The sequence below is a fragment of the Mauremys mutica genome, chromosome 2, assembly GCF_020497125.1.
Source record: "Mauremys mutica isolate MM-2020 ecotype Southern chromosome 2, ASM2049712v1, whole genome shotgun sequence".
NCBI classification, from domain to species: Eukaryota; Metazoa; Chordata; order Testudines; family Geoemydidae; genus Mauremys; species Mauremys mutica.
This window is the reverse complement of record NC_059073.1, coordinates 216,192,354-216,216,021: the sequence shown is the minus strand read 5'-3', so window position 1 is coordinate 216,216,021 and position 23,668 is coordinate 216,192,354. Positions and strand designations below refer to the sequence as shown.

Genomic DNA, 23,668 nt, shown 5'->3' with positions numbered 1-23,668 from the left:
AGAGAGCCTTTGTGGTGGTCAAAGCTGGGGAGATTCAGCTCCTTATGATACAGCTTCCTTATGTGAACTTTCACAGAGGCAGCAGTGGACCGCATCTGCAGTTCTTGCTTAAGGTAGGTCATGATTTCACATAAATCAGTCTCTTCATCTGCTGGTCTTTCCCCATACCTCGTTCTTGCAAAAATTCCGATATTGGATAGAGCACTGTCCCCTTATCTAGACAAGACTAAATCAACCAGAGCATCAGACTTTGTGGCATTTGTGAATGGATGAGAGGACAACAGTTTCTATGAGGGTATCTAAATGGTTTTCAGACTTTCTACATAAATCTGCTATATGCTAGCAAAGAGAGATCCCCAGGACACATCAGGTCCCATTTGATTTGAGCCCCTGCAGTCTCCACCACCTCATTGAACATTATCCCATTGACTGAGAGATGCCTGGTGATGTGCTTGTACTCGGTTTGTACTTTTACTATGTATCAATAACCTTCATGCAGGCCTTGAGATCAAATGCAAACTTTGCTAGCATGCAATACTTCAGTATTTATATAGGAGTCCTATTACCCACATCTGAGCATGGGATGCTTGTCACCAAGACTGACCAAGAGTGTAATCGGTGTGGAAGTCACTTGAAAGAACAATTACCTACCTTACAGCACCAAGGTTCTTCAAGATGTGTTGTCCACACACATTCCTTGACCTCCCCTTTGTCCCACTAATTTGAGTCTTTATTGGCAAAAGAACTGAAGTGGTTGAGGCTGCCCCCACCCCTTATGCCCTGGGCTACAATGGTTGAGGTTTCTCGGGGTGCAGCCATGGTCCTAATGGATACTGCTATCCAAAAGAATCTCATCTTGTGCACAAGGGATGCATGTGCCCCAAGCGGGCAACCTGCATAGACAACACATCTCAACCAGAGTTACTGTAAGGTAAGTTCTTTCTGATGAACAGTGGACACAACTCTGACTAAAGATACAGGTAATGATCTAAAAACCTTTATAACCTTGAGAGAAAGAAACCACATTAATTCTTGAAAGGGAACAAGAGTAGTAAACACTAGCTATCTTACTGCAGGAGTATGTCAGAAACCAAATCAGACTGTCAAACCTATATGCATAAATAATTTATTTAAAACAAATATTTATTTAAAATGAATCTTTATTTTAACATTCCTTTATTTTTGGAATCTTCTGGGAAAAGACCCTTGCTTGACAGTCTCTTGGGGGGGGGGGGTGTATTAAAGGTACTTGATAGAAGAAAAAATAGTCTACTTTAGGTGGTAGCATTCAGGCTTGGTAGCGACTATCCAAACTTTTTTCTTAAGAGAAACACAGGAGAAGAAAAGGATAAGTTCCAGTTTCTTTCCCCCAACAGTTCAGAAACCAGAATACCAGAGGCACAGCAGATGGCCCAACTTCCACTGAAAGTCAATGGAAGTCAGGGACCCGTGTTCCTCCCTTGGAAACTTTTTTGAAAATCTCACTGGTGGACGCTGGCCTTGCAAAATTAAATTTGTGATTAGCTTTCCATGTCTAGTATGTAGTTGTTGTGATGGCGTGGTTTTCGTGTGTGTTTTGTTTTGTTTTGCAAATGGTGGTTGGAGGGGTGGGAAGTGTAGTGTCCTCTTACTGCTTTACTTTAAAATTGTAAATTTCATTTCTTCTGTTGTATTCAAGGACATCAAATGACTGACCATTTTTGGAAAGTTCAGACAGTATCCTATAACATTATTTATAGGAAAAAAATCACTGTAGCAAGATTCATTCTAAAAATTGATCCATGTGAATCAAGTTTTGTAAAAAGGCCAGTTACATTCCAATGCAGTTCACCCACTTCATTGTAACTGTGATCCATTCACAAGGCAGAATTATTTGAATGTCATGTATGTGCTGCTTTCAGTCTTCCACCATTAGTGATGCAAACCTATTGTTAACATCACAGAAAGGCTGAGCTTCCAATGTACCATGCTGTCTGGTAGTCTCTGCTTGACTAGTGGCTTGCTTGTTCTTTTCCTTGCAAGATTTGGTCGTCTTGGTTGTCTCCTGGAAGAAGTCTGGAGGTACAGTTGACTTTACTGCATGGAGCAGATCACAATAAAGCTGGCTCATCTTTGGAGATGAGATAAGCAGATTCTCTGCTCCATGTGCTGATTTAAGCTCTTTGCATAGTCTATGCACAAGGGTCCCACAATAAAGCCTGCCCGAAGGAAGGAAAGATTAAATTTAGAATCGTATCAAACTATAGCTAGCAAAACTATACTGTTTAGTGGAAAAAACAATACAAACGACAATCACTGAATATGAACTCTTTAAATAAAAGCCTTTTAAAGAAACAATCCCAAAGGCATCTTCATAAGTTCAAATCCAGCTTGTCTGCAGGTACATACTTACATTACTATATTTCTTAATTTTATTGTTTTTTAGAACCAGCAGGCACAATAAAGCCAAAAATTTCAGGTGACAACTCAATTTTTTAAAATGGTTTTGGGTTTAATCAAGAAAAATCAATTACTTTAGTAGATACTAGTTGCTGGGAATTAGCTGACACAGATAACTTGTATCTTCAATGCATGCTTTTTCATTTGAGCACTATATGGACCTAGACGCGAATATAGTGGAAAGAACTTTACACATCTATTCAAGTAGCAAGAAGTGCAGAACTCACTTGTCTAAGGAAGAGAAACTGCTTTTAACAGCACCTTGAATATTTGAGAGCTGAATTTGGGTAAAGTGCATTTTTAACCCTACATAAGACTTGCATCTAATGAGGGATGTTTAAAATCAAATTTAACACTGAAAATACAGATCCTAGATAGAAATCATATTTGTGTGTATCCCTGTTACTACAGAAGATTAAGAATTTTGCTCAAGTGAAAATGCTTAGGATCATTATGCCAGTGATTTCCAGACTTACTCTGATTTTTTTCATGTTTTTCAATTTATTGTACCTTTTCCCTTCCTTGATGCACTTCTACATTATGCAGTCTCCTAGTTGTCTGTCTCAGCTAGTGATGCATACATGTTTACATACTTTAGTTCTGATCTTAGTCATTTCATTGGCCTCAGAAAGGGTGTGCAAGATCAGGCCTGAACTTTCCAATTTTTACTCGTCTTGTATTCAGTCACAGTATGTACTAAAGCATTAAGGGTAAAATTTTAATTATTTTGGTTCAAAAGATTTTTATATTGGAATTTTATATGTAGTAATTACCAAAAAACATGAATTTGCTGAAACATTAGAAGCTGTTAACATTTATTAAGCACCAGAGTACTAGTGCTATAAAACAGAATATGAACTATACCAAATTTAAAAGGTCCCTTGCCCAAGGAGCTTACATTCCAGAGGCACAGCAGGTATAATACAAAATACAATGTGAGGGTGCTTTGTATTTGGAGCACCTTGTGAAGAAGGCTGGTCTTTTACAGGTTCTTACCGAGTTAGGTCTGGTTCAGGGAGAGGAGTAGAGAGTAGCTGGTTGAGATGCAATCCCATCTGGAGGCAGCACTGCCACTGGCAGAAAGTGTGTGCTGTGTCTAAATCCAGTAATTTCTGAAAATTCTTTTCTTTCCATTTTAGAAACTGGTCATAGATCATTTTATCTTTGACATGGAAAACTGCAGGATCTAGATTATGAATGGACAAGAAAATAAGGGTTTTTTCTAGAGGCTCCTATGCATTCTCCTATACAAAGAATGATTGGTATGTACAATTAATGGTGCCCATGAACCTCTAAACACTGAGTATCAGGGAGTATCTGAAGTAATCTGTTTTCAAGTGTCTTAAATTGTTACTGTTCAAGTACCAAAAGCCATGAGAGACTGAAACAAGAATTCAATATTTGCTGGCTCAATTATGTGTCTAAGAGTGCACATACTTGTGTTGTGGGCCAACTGGAAAATCTTTAAAAAATCCCACTATGTGTCAGGTTAACGAGAAGCATTAGAGAATTGCCTGCCCAGTTTCTGTAATCCATAACCCTGTCGTCCTCCCATACAATCAGGAATTCCTCCTAAATCTAAGGCTGGCATATTATGTTACCTAAAAATCTCTCCCCACAACCCTTTAACTTTAATATCAAACACTGAAATCTTGCTACTTTTGCAGTATTAAGATAGCTTTCCTCATGTTTTGGGGGAAAAAACCCTGCCTTAAACAGGATTTAAACCTGAAGTACTAATTGTTTAGCATAGCATTTGCATAACAAATTAGTAAAGTAACATTTCCAATAGGTTTAATCATAAACCAGCAAAAGCAAACAAAAAACCTACCAGTTCTGAGTTTAGATGTGTGTAAAGATTATAGCTGATCATTGTACATAATACCTGTGATGAAATACCCAGTCACAACAGGCCAAGTTAATTAGTTTTAACATTAATCTGGAATGTTCTGGCTTCTTGCTAAAATACAGGTTAAGGCTCTGACTTTAAAAAATAAGATTAATATAATCAGTAGTGCCTTGAGTGCCCAATTAGAGATCAGGACCCCATTGTGCCAAGCACTGTGTACACAGACTATTCCTGCCCTAGAATTTATAATCTGAAGTAGAACCTCAATGCCTAGCTGCTGCCAGTACTAAATTTGCTTAGTCTCTTGGACTTACCTGTTTAGATAACTCTCTCAATACAGGATTTTATTTATTCTTACTGATACTGACAGTTTCTGTGGCCAAATTTCTATTCGTATTTCCCCTTCCATAAAGTATGAAGTTCTGAAAGTATGAGGAAGAGAGGCAATAGCTTCGCTTTCAAAGCTTCCCTATTGAGTCTGCTTTGAATTAGAATTTGTTAGACTCGCACACGAACAATGTTTCCTGTAAGTACAAACTGACTTTAGTAAAAGTTCATTACTGAGTAATAAAACAGTCTTATAGAAGTAGCAACATTTGATGCATGTGTATGCAAGTCTGAAAAAAATATTTTGCACTTTTATAATATACCTGAAGCACACAACTGCCAACACCACTTGACAAGGTCAATATGGATTTTACCCATTTAAAGATAGGCAACTGAGGCACAGGTAAGTTAGATGTCTTTCCCAAACACACAACAAGTTGGGAATAGAAGTCAGAGTTTAACTTCAAGTCCCTCAGTCCTAACTGCAACACAGCACTGCCTCTCATCTTCACCAATGTATAAATTGAGTGCTGAGGGTAGAGTGTAAATCACCACTAATTCCGATGGAAGTGGAGAGTCCTTACAAAAACAAAAGGGGAAACTGTGGCTAGAATGTAGATTTGCATATAAATATGAAACATCTAGAAACGTGTAAAGTTTTTAGTTCTTTGGGGACCTACCTGGGCTACTTGTTGTTGTCTTGTACAATTCCCCAAATACCATTCCTAGAAGTAATGCCTGTAAATGATGCAATTTCACTTTGGGTTCTGAGTAACGCATCCAGTAGCAGGTTACAGCAACAGGGAGCCACAAGGGACTGGGGATGGGTTGTAGGATGCTGGCTTTCACTCCTAATGTCTCCAACAGAAGTTTTAGCCGATCTGATCTGGGCACCTGCCAAAAAGTCATAATTTTGGATACATGGTGAAGAGGTCTGGCTTTATTTTGCTGTAAGAAAGTCCATCTACACTTATTTGCCATCTTCACCCAAAGGCAAATGACTTCTGTGTTAATGTGACTTAACAGATCATTCTGTAGAATGAATAGTTTTGGAATGATATTTAATCTTTTTAAAAAGTAGTCAGTATATTGTATTTCCTATTATCGTTCAAGGGTCAAATTTTTTGGAAGTGTTTCAGTTGCAGTTAGGTGCCTAAATGGAGTTGGGAGCTGAGCATATTGAAAATCTAGCCATTTATTATGCATTCAAAACCACCTGCTTTGGCTCTATCCTAGAGGGTGTCAGTCCTGCATCACCTGCATTTCAGGGGTTAGCATTGCACCATAGGTTGTAAACTTGTGCTACTATCCCTACCATTGATCTATACTCCCAGTGGAATCTGCTACATGGATTTTGGCAGAGAACTGCAGTTATCACCTGTACTGTATGAGCTCTCAATGCACATGTGAAAATCTAGCTTCAGAAATTGACTAGTAAATGAGACTTGTTTAAAAACATTCTAAGCCATTACAGTAACACTGGTACAAATTGTGTGTATTTATATACAAAAAAACTTCATTAAAAGATTGCAGTTGTAGTATAGTAGGAGCCTGTGCAACCTTAGTTCAGCTGTATATATATGAATTATAGTCTTGCACATTATTAGGGCCCTACCAATTTCATGGCCATGAAAAAGATTTCATGGACTGTGAAATAAGCCCTTCCCAGTGAAATCTGCTCTCCCTTGCTATTGGGAGTGCCCCAGCCAGGGGCCTCTTAGCTGGAAGTCCCAGCTGGTCTGGGAAGGGAGAGGACTTGTCCTTCCACTGCATGGCTGCTCTCGGGGAGATCAGACCCACCTCTGAGTGTCTTCCCCTGCTGCAGGAAGCTCCAACCCAGGAGGTTCCTGCAGCTGGAGGAGACTTGTGGAGGTGGGTCTAATATGCCTCTGCTCCTGGAAGTGCCCCAGCTAGGGTGCGCCTACCTGCAATTCCCTGCTGGGCTGAGGAATGACAGCACTTCTTCTTTCCTTGCATGGCAGCTCCTGGGGTGTGGGTGAGATAAGATCCACTTCTGGGTATCTTTTGGGTTGGGACCCCCATGATTACAACACTCTGAAATTTCAGATGCACACAGCTGAAAATGTGAAATTGATCAATTTAAAAAGCCTCTGGCTGTGAAATTGATCAAAATGGACCATGACTTTGGTAGGGCCCTACTCATTATCAGACAAGAAGTCTGCAGTAGAGGAGAAACAGAACCCAGTGCTTTTAGGCCCAAATCCAATGCTAAAAATGCAAGAACACCTTTTTCTCTCCCTGCAACACTTTGCTTCATTTATGGTCTACCCTATGCACTGACCAAGGCAGGATGGGTCCTAGAACACAAGAGTATGGTAATTAAATTAAAGACTAGCACAGTGTCTATACAAGGAGACAAATTGAAGTTGCATGGACATTTCCTAACTTGTGCTTGCTTGACTCTGCAACCTTAACATTCACTTAAAGATTTTTGTATGCAGTTTCCTTAAAGAAAAATGAAAACAAATGTACATGGGTCAGCAGCAGGGTTTGAATGCAGGTCCCTGAGATCTATAGCACCAGTTGGGCTAAAGGAGTAAATGGTAGCAGTCATAGGCTGCTATTTTTCATGGTGTCCCCTCCATTTGCTCCCTAACAGGAGACATACATACTTTGCCAATATATTTTAATAGTTACATACAGCATTGCCAAACGCAGCTCTGGAGCATTCATTTTGAAAGGTGGAGCGGGCAGTGAATAGGACTTGAGTCTACCATATTAGAACCAGATTCTATTCCTAGCTCTCCCCAAAGTGACCTTGTGCAACCTCACAATTATGTACCCTTTAAAAGGGGATGAGGAGAGAGATTTTTTCCTTCCTCTAGAAATAGGGGTTACAAGGCCTTGATCAATAGTGACTAAACCACACAGGATTGCTACCCCTAGTCAATAGAAGAACTGAGACTAGAACTGTTTCCTTCTCTACCCCAAAACGTTTTCTTTAGCTGCTGCTTTGTCCATGTACTGTCTGGAGCCATGTAGGGAGCTCTATGGAACTAGAAGTATACTCGCTGCAGATGGCACACACAGAACTGGGGGGCTGAAGTTTGCTCAGTGCAGATTAGAGATTTTAGCAGAAAGCCTCTAACACAGGGGTAGGCAACCTGCGGCACACAAGCTGATCTTCAGTGGCACTCACGCTGCCTGGGTCCTGGCCACCAGTCCGGGGGGCTCTGCATTTTAATTTAAAATGAAGCTTCTTAAACATTTTAAAAACCTATTTACTTTACATACAATAATAGTTTAGTTATATATTATAGACTTATAGAAATAGACCTTCTAAAAACACTAAAATGTATAGCTGGCACACGAAACCTTAAATCAGAGTGAATAAATGAAGACTCGGCACAGCACTTCTGAAAGGTTGCTGACCCCTGCTCTAATATATACTTAGTATAGCTTGTGACTGTTTTTCCTGAAGTGTATAGCTTGACCAAACCTGGATACATTTTCAAGAGGACAAAAAAAAAAAAAAAAAAAAGCAGCTCTTAAATCAAGGATTACTCCTCATGCAGACTTTTTTAAGTTTCTGCTCTGAAAGCTCTGGCCTAAAGAGTTAGTTTGGCAAAATTGAATGCAAATAAAAATAAGATTATAAGGGAAAGTTTTAGGCAAAATTAAATATAGGCCTCTATCACCTCTGCCTATAATTTGTCAAGTGTTCCTTTTTAAAAAGGAAACTAAAATAAATGTATAATTGTAACATCTCTGAATGCTGCATACCAAAGACTATGACCCTACACTTAGTAATGCATGTAGTGCTTATTACCATGAGCAGTCTTATAGAAGTCACTTGTATGTACTATATCTAGTACTAAGCTGGCTGGATTGACAAGTTTTTTCCCCATTACACTCACAACATTGATTATTATCCAGGATATCTGTTCTGACAACCATACCTCAGTTAATGTGGCCAAAGGGCGATGGTCTTCACAAAAATTCCGAGGCAGCATTGTTGTTGGAACAAAGGATTTTTTAAGAGTCTTTTGGCTTCTATCAAATTCACGGACAATTGGCAGCTTGTTGGACTGCTTACTTGGGGAAGTAACTTCAGAATTTTGAGAGGCATTCAGAAGTAACCCATAGATGACTTGACGAATGGGTAAGGCAACTGTGTGAGCACTACGCCTCTGCATGTTCTCCACCTGAACATGAAGGATTGTTCTTCTTAATAGAAGGGCATCACTAATGAATGGAGACAAATGACCTTTTGCCAAAGCCTCAAGCATCCATTGTGGTAACTCTAATTTCCTGGTCACCTGAGAGTCAAAGTTTCCATTCTGAAAAAAATCCTCAAGATTCACATCAGACTGTTCATATTCCTCCATGGAAGCGCACAGAAGCTCCCTTATTTCTTCTCTCTCATGCTTTTTAAGATATTTCAGAACATTGTCTATAGCCTCTGTGGGGTCAGCAAAACGGGATAACCAGTTTAGAAGTCCCTGAATGCGGACATGCTTCCTCCCCCTCCAGCCAGAGCCTCCAACTGGCAGGCGCACCTTGCTGAAGAATGTCTCCAGAGCTGGCAGATTAATGTAATCATTACCATTCATTACAGCAAAGAGAGGAAGAAGGGCTTTGTTCATATGACTGAAGTGGCTGCACAGTCTCTCTAAAGAGAAGCATCGAGCTGGAATGTAGCAGTCCAGTGTGCCTTCACAGGTGCAAAGGTTTCTCCACTGAAAGTAATTCAGAGGGCAATACCCAGCTTTCAAATCAAAAATACAAAAGTCACTGTCTAAAGTTAATACGGGACAGTTCCAATGATTAGCCAATGACATAATATCCCTATCTGCTTCTGAGAAGCACTGGACAAAAGGCACTTCTAATTTGGTCAAGGCTTGCTTGAAAACTTCTCTGGTGAGCAGGGGTAGCACGCTTCCACCACCACCTCTAGAGATGGAATATGCTACCTGGATCTTATCCCGGGCTCTTTCTTTTAATGTCACAAACTTCTTATCCGACAAGTCACACCCTCCATCTAACACAACATATGGGTATATTCTGCATATGGACAAAGTTTCAAAAAACTTGTGAACAATATCTGTAAAAGAATCATAATCCCCTCCATGTTGGAGGTCTAGATTTGATTCAAAATAAAGCCGATGAAACAAATTATTTCCATCAATGATTATTTTTGTGTTCCTTAATTGTAGATCAGTGAAGAACTGCTTGTGCTCTCCCACATAGCTCATTAATCCATGGATGCCCATGCTCTTAACCTGTAACACCTGTAGTCAAACAAATGAACAATTTAATTTTCAAGTACAGTGCACAAAACCTCACCCCTAGACTAATGATCAGATCAATACACACTAGTGCTGTCCACTTACCTCAATTCCTGCTACCTTTGAGTCCAAAAGTGACTGTTACAAACCTTTCCCCCGGGGCAAAAGGAAGTGATGTACGCTGTTTACGTATGGCTTTTCCCCTGGCAGGCCAACTTGTTTTGAACTACAGCTGCTAGAATTGCACTACCCCACCCCCATGTGACTTGGAGCTAACGATGCCAACTGACTTTTCTAGTGCCATCCAGGGGCACTGAAAGTTACACATCAGAAAAGGGAACTGCGCCCCCTTCTGTCCTCCAGCCTTTCGGTGCAGTCGTATTCAGTGATCCCCGCCGGAGCAGGGGCTGTGTGTACATGGCTGAGTTGGGCCATAAAATTACATACGTTGTTGTTAAGCCGCCCTCAGCCGCTGTGACACTGAACTAGACACGCACAGGAGGAGACCCCGCCCGCCCCCCCATGTATTATGTAACTCGCGGCCAGCTCGGGGAGAGACAGTCCCGGTGCGGGGGACGCCTCACCCAGCCAGCCGGGGCCCTTCACCGCTCAGGAGCCGACAAGGCCTGGCTCCGGCTCGGGGGGTGACTAGACGGGCAGACACGAGCGGTGCCTCGTTCTCCTGCGGAGCCTGCCCGGAGCGCGAGCGCGGCCAGCGGGACTCGTGTTACTGGCCGTTAAATCGCACTCGGGTGCGCGCTCCACCCCCGGCCCCAGGGACACGCCAGCGGCTGCTGGAGGGATCAGTCCCCCTGTGCCGCCGTATAAGGGACCCGCCGGTGCCGCACCTCGCGGGACTCAGTTCCGCCCCTCCAGACACGACCCCGTGCCCAGCAAACAGCCGCCACTTCCGGCGGGGAGGGGATGCGACGCATCAAGATAGGAGGACCCGGGAATCACGTGTGGTGAAGCCACGCCCACCCGATTGCGTCACTGTTTAATCGCTCATCGGCGGGTACTATTCACGTCCGTTTCTATGCGAGCAGGGCAGAGGAGGCGCCGCCGGGTCACGTGACCAGCCAGCTCGGGTTCTCTCTGGGGGCTGGTTGGGTCCGCCCTGGGGGCCTGTATCCCGTCGGGCAGCGCGGCGTCTCCAGGAGACCGGTCCCAAACACATGCGGGGGGAGGGGACAGGCCGGGCTCCGCGAGGCGCTAGCGGGAGGGCGGAGCGGGGCCGTGCACGGAGAGCCCGACTGGGACGCAGGGGTGGGACCCGCGCCCCCTGCGCGTCTGGGCCGGGGGCGGGGATGAGAAGGTAAATGGACGTGACCCCCCCCACACACGTGTCCGGCGTAGCGCCGCTCGTCCCCCCACGCGCACACCCGGCACCGGGGGGGGGGGCTGGAGAGCGCCTGGCCGTGCCCTGCTGCCCCAGCCCAGCCGCGAGCCCTGGGTGCTGCTGGGGACAGGCCTTGCGACCACGGGCGCGATCATGAGACTGGCCACACTGGGTCAGACCAATGGCCCTTCTAGCCCAGTAGCCTGTCCTCTGACAGTGGCCAGTGCCAGGTGCCCCAGAGGGAAGGGGCGGAGCAGGCAGTCCTTGAGTGAGCCGTCCCTTGGTGTCAGAAGCTTAGGGATGCCCAGAGCATGGGGTTGTGATCCTGATTGTCTTGGCTGATAGCCACCGATGGAGCTATCCTCCAGGAACTTATTTAATTATTTTTTTAACCCAGTTGTAGTTTTGGTTTTCACAACATCCCCTGGCAACTAGTTCCACAGGTTAACTGTGCGTTGTGTGAAGCAGTACTGCCTTTTGTTTGTTTTAAAGCTATTAGTAGGCTGCCTATCAATTTCATTGGCAGACCCCTGGTTCTTGTGTTATGTGAAGAGATGAATAACACTTCCCCATTCACTTTCTCTACACCATTCATGATTTTATAGAGTTCCATCATATCCTGCTCGTCCCTCTCCCCCTGTCATCTTTTTTCCAAGCTGAACAGTCCCAGTCTTTTTAATCTCTCCTCATATGGAAGATGTTCCATACTCTTAATCATTTAAAGACTCTGTTCTAAGTAGGCTTGGAAGGATTAGATTTGTGTTTGGTAAATGTAGGTAAATGTCAATTTCACTGTTTACACACAAACCCATGAAAAAATAGTTCCATCAATAATAATAGAAATGTACAGATAGGCAAAGTGAGAAAAATGCTGCTTGAGAACATATTAGAGTTTATTTTAAAGCTATTTACTTTATATATTTTGACATGTGATGTTGAGAATTCATGTTTTAATGTAAAGCTTTAACATTTTGAATCTCAAGGTCTACTATCATTAAATAATTATTGGCTGACCAGCCCATAATTTCCCACAATTGTGAAAATTTAAATAGATAAAACTCAAAAAATTTGCTTAAAACCTATAATTTTGCACAACTATGTGCAAAGGAGCATGTCCTGGACCTGGCACCAGCACCGGTCCTGGCGCTGCTCACCGTCCCCAATTATCTCCAGGTTGCGACACCACTCTAGGTCACAAAACCACTCCAGGTCATGGCACCGCTCCCCAGCCTTACGGCACTGCTCTCCAGCTTCTTGGCACAGCTCCCCAGCTTCGCGGCACTACTTCCCAGTTTCACGGCACCGCTTGCTGGCTCAGCTCCGCTTGGCACCACCCTGACCCTCGTGGTCCCAATCCTGTTCCTTGGGCTTGGAGGCAGGGTCTAGGTACTTGGAACGGGACCAGGACTGGTCAGGCCATGGATGCCCTGAAGTAGGGGTAGGGCCACGGCTGGTGCAATAGCAGGGACCAACTCAGTGGCCATTCTGGACCCCGTGGGTGTACCACCAGGCCCAGGGTGCACAGTCTAAAGCAGGGGTTTCTAAACTTGGTTCGTGGCTTGTTCAGGGTAAGCCCCTGGCGGGCCATGAGACACTTTGTTTACCTTGGGAGACAGGTCAGTCCTTTCTTACAGACAACCCCCAAACCTGAAGCGAATACTCACCATCAACCACACACCACACAACAAAAACACTAACCCAGGAACCAATCCTTGCAACAAAGCCCGTTGCCAACTCTGTCCACATATCTATTCAGGGGATACCATCACAGGACCTAATCACATCAGCCACGCCATCAGGGGCTCATTCACCTGCACATCTACCAATGTGATATATGCCAGCAATGCCCCTCTGCCATGTACATTGGCCAAACAGGACAGTCTCTACATAAAAGAATACACGGACACAAATCAGACGTCAAGAATTATAACATTCAAAAATCAGTTGGAGAACACTTCAATCTTCCTGGCCACTCGATTACAGACCTAAAAGTCGCAATATTACAACAAAAAAAGTTCACAAACAGACTCCAACGAGAGACTGCTGAATTGGAATTAATTTGCAAATTGGACACCATCAAACTAGACTTGAATAAAGACTGGGATTGGATGGGCCATTACACAAAGTAAAACTATTTCCCCACGCTTATTCTCACCCCCCCCCCCCACAGTTTTTCCTTACATCTCCTTGTCAATTGCTGGAAATGGGCTATTTTCATTACCACTACAAACAGTTCTTTTTCTCTTCTGCTGGTAATAGCTCACCTTAACTGATCACTCTCCTTATAGTGTGTATGGTAACACCCATTGTTTCATGTTCTCTGTGTATATATATATCTTCCTACTGTATTTTCCACTACATGCATCCAATGAAGTGGGGAGTAGCCCACGAAAGCTTATGCTCAAATAAATTTGTTAGTCTCTAAGGTGCCACAAGTACTCGCCGTTCCCGGCCAATGGGAGCTGCAGGCCATTGCAGGCATGGCTCGCCTCAGCCTACTGCCCAGGGCATGACAACTTGAATTCAGTGGTCACAGTGCTGGGACAGGTCCTCGCCTCCCTTCACTGGTGGCTTGACCCCTGAGCGGTGTGTGGAGGAGTCCTCTTCCACAGGCCACAGCCTTCCTTGTCCCTGGTTATGGACACGTCAGCTGTGGGATGGGGGGCACATCTGGGGAACCTTCAGACACAGAGCCTGTGGTCACAGAATGAGCTCTCCCTCCATATCAATGTCAGGGAGCTAGTGGCAGTGCGCCTTGCTTGCCAAGCTTTCCAGGCCCAACTACAAGGATGTTACATAGCTGTTCTAATGGACAACACCACAGCCATGTTTTACATTAACAAGCAAGGGGGAGCCCGTTGCTCATCACTATGCCAGGAGGCCCTTAGACTGTGGGAGTTCTACATAGCCCACTCCATTCATCTGGAAGTGTCCTTTCTCCCAGGAATTCAGAACATGCTGGCGGACCACCTCAGCAGGTCCTTCCAAACTCACAAGTGATCTCTCCAACCAGATGTCATACACCCCATCTTCCAAAGGTGGGGGTTTCCCCAGGTTGACCTGTTCGCCACCCAATGCAACAGGAAGTGCCAATTGTTCTGCTTCTTCCAGGGTCACAGCCCAGGCTCCCTCATGTACACATTCCTGCTATCCTGGAGAGGTCTCCTGTTCTGCGCCTTTACTCCATTCCCTCTCATGCACAAAGTCCTGCTCAAGGTCCATAGGGAGGGGGAAAAGGTGATTCTGATAGCTCCAGTGTGGCCTCGCCAGCACTGGTACCCGACACTGCTGGAGCTGTCGGTGGACATACTGGTCACGTTGCCTCTCCTCCCCGACTTACTCACTCAGGACCATGGTCGCCTCTATCATCCTGACCTACACTCCGTCTACCTCATGGCTAGGAAGCTTCATGGCTGAACCCCACGGGAGCTTCTGTACTTGGATCAAGTACGACAGGCCCTGCTAGGCAGCAGGAAGCCCTCCACCAGAGCCACGTATCTGGCAAAGTGGAAAAGATTTTCATGTTGGTGTTACCAGCACCTCAGCCCCCACTCCAGGCGCCAGTACCTTTCATCTTAGAGTACTTCCTGCACCTGAAACAGCAAGTCCTGGTGGCGTCCTCCATAAGGATTCACCTTGCTGCCATCTCGGCCTTCCACCCAGGTGCGTCTGGCTGTTCAGTCTTCACCAACCCTATTGTTGGTCACTTTATCAAAGGCTTGGATCATTTATATCCTCAGATCCCTCAGCCTGTCCCTGCGGGGGACCTTAACCTGGTCCTTTCAAGGCTCATGGGGCCCCTGTTCGAACTGTTGGCCAACATGCTCTCTCTTGTATCTCTCCTGGAAGACAGCTTTCCTGGTTGCCATTACGTCGGCAAGACGCGTCTCTGCGCTAAAAGTCCTCACTTTGGAACTGCCTTACATGGTTTTCCACAAGGATAAGGTGCAATTCAGACCGCACCCGGCCTTTCTCCCCAAGGTGATGTCGAACTTCCACATCAGCCAGGACATTTTCCTACCCGTCTTTTACCCGAAGCCTCATGCTAGTACCCGGGAATAGTAGCTACATTCCCTTGATGTCTGAAGAGCCCTACATCGAGCACACTAAGCCATTCAGAAAATCAAAACAGCCATTCGTAGCAGTGACGGACCACATGAAAGACCTCCCAGTCTCATCTCAAAGAATATCCTCCTGGATCACATTCTGCATTGGCACTTGCTATGAGCTGGCCAAAGTGCTGACCCCAGCTCTCACCACACACTCTGCTAGGGCCTAGATTTGGTCAGCAGCGTTCCTGACCCAGGTCCCGATCTAGGAAATCTTCAGGGCAGTGACTTGGTCCTCAGTTCATATCTTCACCTCTCACTACGCCATCGTCCGGCACGCCAGGGACGACGCGGCTTTCAGTAGAGTGGTGCTACGATCAGCATTCCTTAACTCCAGCCCCACTGCCTAGGTAAGGCTTGGGAGTCACCTAATTGGAATCAATATGAGCAATCACTCGAAGAAGAAAAAACAGTTACTCACCTCTCGTAACTATTGTTCTTCGAGATGTGTTGCTCATATGCATTCCAAACCTGCCCACCTTCCCCTCTGTCAGAGTAACCGGCAAGAAGGAACTGAGGGGGTGCCGGGTTGGCAGGGTATTATATTGAGTGCCACTCCAGGGGGCTCCACAACTGACCCAATGGGTGCTGCTAGGGGAAAAACTTTCCAACAGCTGTGCACGTGGTGCACGCACACCTAATTGGAATGGATATGAACCACACATCTCAAAGAACACAGTTACGAAAGGTGAGTAACCATTTTTTCTTTGTGTGACATTGAACTCTTATGTGATGGTAATCGGTCTTTCAACTTCCTCCAACCTCTGTTGATGCTCCATCCTGTTTGCTCAGAGAGAACTGATGCATTTGCAGCACTTTTGTTCAAAATGAAGCAGAGTGCACAGTACAGAGATTGTTTTTTCGTACTCCAGCATAACCAGTGTCTTGTGCAGGTCTCACCATTTGGAAGAGTTTTTGTCAGCAGACGAGTAGAGAAAGCATGATTATCAGCATCTCGTGGAATGTTACTTGGAATTTCAAAACAGCTAATTTGAAGAAAAGATTGCATTTAGGCAGCATTGCTCTTGTCAATAATTCCAATGTCAGCCACAGTCAAACCTGGAATACTCATGAATTGCTCTTGCTGCGTAAGATCTACATTTTCCTGTTGCTGTTGAGTTTCTTGATCGTACACAGGATCTTCTGCTGCATCTGTTACTGTTGGCACATCTCCTTCTTGACTACTGTCCTCATGTTCAGGTATCGGCATTGAAATATCACCTGTTGCAGTTGTGGAGTTTTCATTATCTGTAGCATTGTTTGTTGGGTAAGATGTGTTTTCCAGTGGTTTGAGAAATGAAGTTATTGGATTTGAGCTCTTAGCTGCTGCTTCACTCAGTTGTTTTCGCCATCACTTGCTTGCACCACTTTCAAATCTCCTCTTCATAGTGATCTATCTGGTCAATATGTAGCCCATCCACACTTGACATATTCTGCTATAAATAAGTAGCTTATCTACACTTGAAATCTTCCACTGTAAACATCTACACAAATGCTGAATGGTACACAAATGCTGAAAAGACTTAAAATGAAGGAATACTAATTAAGAACACAAAATGAAACTGTCAGACAGGTTATTATCCTTATCACTGAATCAAAACTCAAGCACGCAAGGTATAATATAACAGGCTGAGCTGAAGACAAAGGGATGACATATATATAGTAAACACAGACATGGATACAGACAGAGGGATAATGTCCAACATTTCTAACATGTATCCTCACGAAACTCCCTGTACAAGATTGTCCTCACAAATTTTCACCTTGATTCTGGGCCTATAGCCTACGAAAGCCTATGATGATGGCCAAGCTACCAAGCTAGGGCTCAGCCAACCAACCAGTCACCTCTTTTAGCTACCATATGAAGATAATAATGAGGAATTCTCACACATAAATAATTCCTTAGTCAACTAGACGTAAAACTACAAGGATACTAAAATGTAACAATTCTCTACCTGTCAACACGCACTTGATCCAGCACCAGCCACTAGTAGTGGTTTGTTTATATAATCAGCTGATCTGAGAGGACACCTTCAAATCTTATGCCATCAGAACCGATATATTTTATTAATATTTATGAACATTTTTAACTCTTAATATGACAAAATCTATATAACTTAATAAAAAAATATGTCTTTTACCAAATCACATCTCTTATTTGCTTAAATTTGCAGCTCTAAGCTGAGAGAATGTGTCATATCTTGGTCCGATAGGGATGTGCATAAAAACAAGTTGTGAAATGTATCAAATGCCAAAAAATTAACAAGTGTCTACATTGGAGCATCCCTTTGAGTTTGAGGCCCAGGCCAAATGGTCCTCCTGGCCCCCCCTTTGATTGGCCCTGGGCTTTTGATAGGTTACAAGATGATGGCTTGAGGTGTGGTATTATAATTAACAGCCTGAACATCTTGGTAATACTTTAGAGTATTACATACAATCTAATCTATTTTTCTGTTTTAGTTGTTGTCCTGTGAACATCACTGGAAGAATAGGAGCATTACTAAGGAGACTTGAATTTGAAAGCTACGTTATAGATAAATAAATGTGATCTCTGTTACATGGAGCAATGCTGAAATTCCAAGAGGCTATTAAACATGTCAGTGATTCTGCACCTGTTTCCACTTCCTCTGAAACCTTGATTGCAAGAAGATATATTCTTCAGCAGAAACTTGGCAGAGGAAGCTTTGGAACGGTCTATCTGGTTTCAGACAAGAAGGCAAAACAAGGAGAAGAATTGTAAGTAAGCATCATATATAGTGTGTTGACTCAATGTATTTGAAAAAAAATTGGCCCATATTTCTAATTTTTTTTGGTTCCTTTGTATCTTTTTTGGTCTTCTTTGGTGTCCCATTATCTCCCAATTTGGTATTACCTGCAAATTTCATTAATACACTGTTTACCCTATCTTCACTGGTGGTGCGAAATAGGCTGGCACTGAACCTGGCATTCCACTAGATACCGTCTTTCCAACTCAATACATTATTGTGTAGGCGTCTTCAGTAAGATTTCAGTCTATGTGATGGTGGTCTTAACTAAGCCAGTTTTAACTGATTTTGTAAGTTAAATTTTCTGTCTATCTTCCATATATATCCCTCCTATCCATAGTATCTAAGTGCTTCTCAAACAGTAAAAAGAACTCTATCAAATGGATTACTAAAATCCAGATACATCTAGGGTTAAATTCACACCAATCTCTATCCATTACTTAAATGCCAGTTAAACAACTTACATGAAGCTTAAGTGGTATATAGGGTCTTGTGCTAATTGAACAGGGGTTAATTTTATCCCTTCTGTATAAAATGTCATTTGTACATTCATATCATTGAGAAGAAGCAATGAGAAGGCATATATACACCATAACAGTTTTCCTTTTCTTCAGTGTACCAAAACTGCTTAGTCCCGACAATAAAGGAAAATAATGTGTTCCACAGATCTTTCTTGAAGAGGTCTATTAAAATCTGCACCACTCACAATGCATTTCCATTCCATGCTTAATGACCTTCATGAAAATATTATCTTTATTTATTTGAATATTAAAAAGTTGTTATAAAATGCAAAGAGAGAGATCCCCAAAAATGATACAGTTCAATTGATGTGATATCTAACTCTGTAATGCCCCATCCAATTATACGTAGCCTTTAACGCAATCAAGCTGGGCAAGAAAAGAACAAGGTATGAAAATTTCAGAATTCCTGCTTTTCTTTTGTGGGTCTGTCCCCTTCAGGTGACTTTTCCCAGGGTTTGCCTAATCTATCTAGGTTTTTATACCATGCATCCATCACTTTAGTGATGTCATCAGGGTACCATCATAAAGACTCAAATTGTCGGAGGGGACCTAAGAGAAGCTGGTAGCTAAACCAGCAGGAAATACAGAAGAAGATGTTTTCTGTTTTTGATGATAAAATTGGATGCCTGCTTGTCTAATGAGAAAGGAGAGGTAATGACTATAGACATAATAAAGTGAAAGCCACCATGGTTACTGTACTTTTAATTGATAACAATTTTTTTTTATTTAGTCTCAACAAGTCTTAATTTTGTCTCTACCTGAAAATGGACAAATTTTCATCAATTTATTTTATAATCTCAATAGGATCACAAAATATCACAGACTTAACACTTCCAAGGAATGTTAACATTTCTGCATGTGAAATCAAATTCGGGTGCGTGTCTAATATTATTGGATGACATTTTTTGTTGTATAGAACTATATTCTCATCACTCTGACAATTTTAGAGACGGGGACTTTAAAAAGTATCTTTTCCCTGTAATCTAGAACTGTGTGTGTCCATTGGACTTGATACTGGTTGCTTCATGTCTGACACCTCAAATGGATAATTTTTTCATCCAGAAATAGGCTCTTTTCCTTAAGCTTGGAACCACTTAGTAACCTATGTGAGGAATCAAATTTTCCATGATGACTTGGACATTGGCTTAGAAGGTAACATTAATGTTGGTAATCCAACTGTGGTCATCATATATGTAGTGTTTCTTGTTGAGGATACTGATAGCAAATCACTTAGCCCAAGGGTGGGCAAACTTTTTGGCCCGAGGGCCACATCGGGATTGTGCAACTGTATGGAGGGCCGGGTAGAGAAGGCTGTGCCTCCCCAAACAGCCTAGCCACCGTCCCCTATCCACCCCCTCCCACTTCCCGCCCCCCTCAGAATCCCCAACCCATCCAACCCCCCCCTGCTCCTTGTCCCCTGACTGCCCCGACCCTAATCCATGCCTCCGCCCCCTGACAGCCCCCCTGGGACTCCCATCCCCTATCCAACTGCCCTCTGTTCCTCGTCTCCTAACCACCCCCTCCCAGGGCCTCCCTGCCCTAACTGCCCCCCGGGATTCCACCCCCTTATCCACCCCCCCCGCTCCCTTCCTCTGACAGCCCTCCCGACCCCTATCCACATCCCCACCCCCTGACAGGCCCCCTGGGACTCCCACTCCCAACCCTCCCTGTTCCCCATCCCCTGACCACACCCCCAGAACCTCCACTCCATCCAACCGCCCCTCCTTCCTGACTGCCCCCCAGCAGCCGCCCCACTCCCTTACCCAACCCCCCTGCTCCTTGCCCCCTTACCAACAGCAGGAGCTCGCAGCCACGACAACTGGCCAGAGCCAGCTGTGCTCCCCACATTGCCCAGCGGGAGCAGCAAGCCAGAGCGCGGCCCTCACTGCGGCGCAGCTGTGGGGGACGGCGGACAGGGGGGGAGGGACTGGGGACCAGGGCCGGCTCCAGACCCCAGCGCGCCAAGCGCGCGCTTGGGGCGGCATTTTGCCGGCAGAGCGGCAGGCGGCTCCGGCGGACCTTCCGCAGTCATGCCTGCGGGAGGTCCACTGGAGCCGCGGGACCAGCGGACCTCCCGCAGACATGACTGCGGAGGGTTTGGTGGTCCCACGGCTCGGGTGGACCTCCCGCAGGTATGACTGCGGAGGGTTCGGTGGTCCCGCGGCTCGGGTGGACCTCCCGCAGGCATGCCTGCGGATGCTCCACCAGAGCCGCGGGACCAGCGCACCCTCCGCAGGCACGTCTGCAAGATGTCCCCCGGAGCTGCGGGACCGGCGACCGGCAGCGCGCCCCCTGCGGCATGCCACCGTGCTTGGGGCGGCCAAATTCCTAGAGCCGCCCCTGCTGGAGACTAGGCTCCCTGGCTGGGAGCTCAGGGGCCGGGCAGGACGGACCCACAGGCCGGATGTGGCCTGCGGGCTGTAATTTGCCAATGTCTGACCTAGCCATATTTTATGAGACTATTCAGCTAATATAACTTCTGAATTCTGAAAAAATTGGACACTTGATTATTGTGTAGAAGGGATATCAAGGCTCATCGGAGTGTGTTGGGGAGCCCCCTGATACCTGGAAGTTTTACAGATCCAAGAGCTAGGTGCATGCTGCAATACTTCAGTCAGTTCAACTAGTGTCAGTAATAGCAGAGTTCTTTTTCATATTTTTCAGAAATATTAAAGTGCATATTGTACAGTAGCCATTTTGGTAGGTCACATTTCCAATAAATGATACATTTGTTGGTTATTATGTTATGGTAATTAGGTTAACAGGGAACTGAAAGAGTCCTATTCACTTTAAACCCAGGCATTGTTTGTTATATTTTTCCAGGACTAAGAAAGAAAGCCCTTTCAGGCAATTTTGTGATGTTGCAGCACTCTGCATCCATAAGAAAGCTTTATGACATAAGAGACCTACATATAATCTACAGAAGATACTTTCCCAACAGAATGGGGCAGGGAAGCAGGTTTTAGTAGTTACACTGTATATTAAGGGTACATTTATAAATAGTTGATAAAGATTTTAAAATGATTGATAAATGCTTTAATAGATAGTTAATCAATTGTTATACAGTCCCATGAGTCAACAGGTTGTTTTTAACCATCTATTACACCTTCTACTGATGTGCTTACAGGCTTCTATAATGTATGCTACTCATATCTGTAACATGCTTATAACATCTATTAATCATTTATTAACCTTTGGTAAACTATTTATAAATGTACTTTTTCTATAAGGCATGACCATTTGGTTTTCTGATTTTTACATGTGCCAAATTAGTTTCCAGCATTTTTAAGGCAACTTTCCATTACAAACTTGTGGTTCTGCTGTATTTGTGTGGAAGCCTGCAGAGAGTTAGAGACCCACAAAGATATCTTGACTATTAGTGAAACATTATAGTTTTGCCAAAGCAAAGCATTTTGCTTGAAAGAATTGCTCATTTGTGAGAAAACTAAAGTCAGTTTTTGCAATTGGAGGGTGACATTGCACTACAAAAATGCCAAAATTTCTTTCTGGAATAAATTAACACCATTTTAACAGTGAAAAGCTGGAAATGATGACATCTCTCCCTAGATAAAATTATTATTAATAATATAGGTATTTATTTATGTTGCTGTAGTGCCAGGTGTTTTCTAAATGCAGAAGAAGAAATGGTATATATGCTGAACAGATTATAAACTAATGTTCTGTTACGGTACTGCTTAGATGCTTAGCTTTATGCATGCGAGTAATCCCATTGACGTCAATAATCTGATCATGACAGGCATGATTTTTCTAGGACCACGTGCATAAGTGTGCAGGAATAGGGCATTCAAGTTGTGATGCTGAAGAACAACTCTGAAAAATATAATTTGAGCATTCTAAACAATGTTAATCAGTTAACTCTTCCACAGACTCCTGGCTTCATTTGAGAGACAACTGAGACAACCTTCATGGGAGAGTTTATTTCTACTTTGGACATATGCAAAACTTACAAAATCAATTAGACCGACTCTTATGAATTCATATCTGAAGCAGTCTGCTCATAGTCTGCTCTTATTTTGTTTTGGTAATCTTTGGATGTTTCCAGTCCTAATGAAGATTGACCAATAGAAAAAGCTGTGTGTTTGGGGCAATGTCTTCATGTATTCTTGAATATGGCATAAGCAACTCACTGTAGATGAAAGCACTTTGCATGATTGAAATTTGAATGTTTGGGGCTGAAGTGGCTGTATTTTTAGCAGCAAAAACATGAATTAAATTGGAAAATATATTTTTCCATCACAAAAGTGCCTGTGCAAATCCATATGGTAGAATAGGATGACATTAGGACTCATTTCACATTTACCTCTGTCCTAGGTGGTAAAGGCCATGCAGTTTTAAGTAATCTCAGAGGAAGTGCCCTTCACTTCAAACAATTTGCATGCTGATCTGTTATGACATCTTATCAGTAGATACACAAACCTGCCTTTCCCAGATCCACTATTTTGGGATTATAAGAGACACAGGAACAAGAAGCAGTAACATTTATTTTTAGAAAGTTTCAAAAATACCAACTGATCTTAACATTATCTAACTAAACTAAGTACAGAGACTATGTAGACTAAAACCTGAAGTGAGCAGCATTGAGAAAGGAGAGAATATATAGTTCCATGGCTACTTTTCCTGGCAAAAGAAGATATATGGACTGTAAGAGGTACTAATCCTCTACATCAGGGGTCCCCAACGAGGTGCCCGCAGGTGCCATGGCACCCGCTGGGGCATCCATGTGCACCCGCCTACTGGCCGCCAGACAAGCAGCCGCCGAAATGCCACCGAGAAGTGGCAACATCAAGAAGCGCTACCGCCGAAATCCTGCCAAATTTCGACGGCAACACCTCTTGACGATGGTGCTTCACGGCGGTATTTCGGTGGCTGCTTGTCCGGTGGCCACGGTCCTCGGTGGCTAGTCGCCCGGCACCCCCCCACGGAAAAGGTTGGGGACCACTACTCTACATCTTCTGTTGGAGAATTTGCTTCCTGGAATCACTGTGTGCACTCCCTCCTCCCCCACCCCTATTGCTTTAAATTGGTCCTGGACATGTGAGGCATTGTGTG

At 43.9% G+C, this 23,668-nt stretch overlaps 2 protein-coding genes across 12 annotated transcripts in view; one reads left to right on the top strand and one right to left on the bottom strand.

The window, feature by feature from the left end:
* Positions 1-1,156: 1,156 nt before the first annotated feature.
* Positions 1,157-10,959, bottom strand: ASTE1 (asteroid homolog 1). Of its 4 annotated transcripts, none has more exons than XM_045004767.1 (5): positions 10,713-10,807; positions 8,536-9,867; positions 5,296-5,509; positions 3,436-3,625; positions 1,157-2,198 (listed from the first exon to the last, which is right to left on the bottom strand). In XM_045004767.1, the coding sequence occupies exons 1-5, from the start codon at positions 10,797-10,799 to the stop codon at positions 1,898-1,900; spliced, it is 2,124 nt and encodes a 707-aa protein (XP_044860702.1). In that variant the 5' UTR covers positions 10,800-10,807; the 3' UTR covers positions 1,157-1,897. The 4 variants fall into 4 exon arrangements, with proteins under 4 accessions (XP_044860702.1, XP_044860703.1, XP_044860704.1 ...); XM_045004768.1 differs by lacking the exon at positions 10,713-10,807 and adding an exon at positions 9,970-10,653; XM_045004769.1 differs by lacking the exon at positions 1,157-2,198 and adding an exon at positions 6,541-6,670 and having other exon boundaries at positions 3,490-3,625; positions 10,713-10,950.
* NEK11 (NIMA related kinase 11) overlaps positions 10,805-23,668 on the top strand; it is a 186,599-nt gene continuing 173,735 nt past the window's right edge. For 3 of the 8 annotated variants that reach the window (XM_045004773.1, XM_045004771.1, XM_045004776.1), the window contains exons 1-2: positions 10,889-11,179; positions 17,773-18,048. In XM_045004773.1, the coding sequence (XP_044860708.1) occupies positions 17,879-18,048 (170 nt within the window). In that variant the 5' untranslated portion in view covers positions 10,889-11,179; positions 17,773-17,878. The other 5 variants (XM_045004775.1, XM_045004777.1, XM_045004772.1 and 2 more) reach the window with 4 other exon arrangements.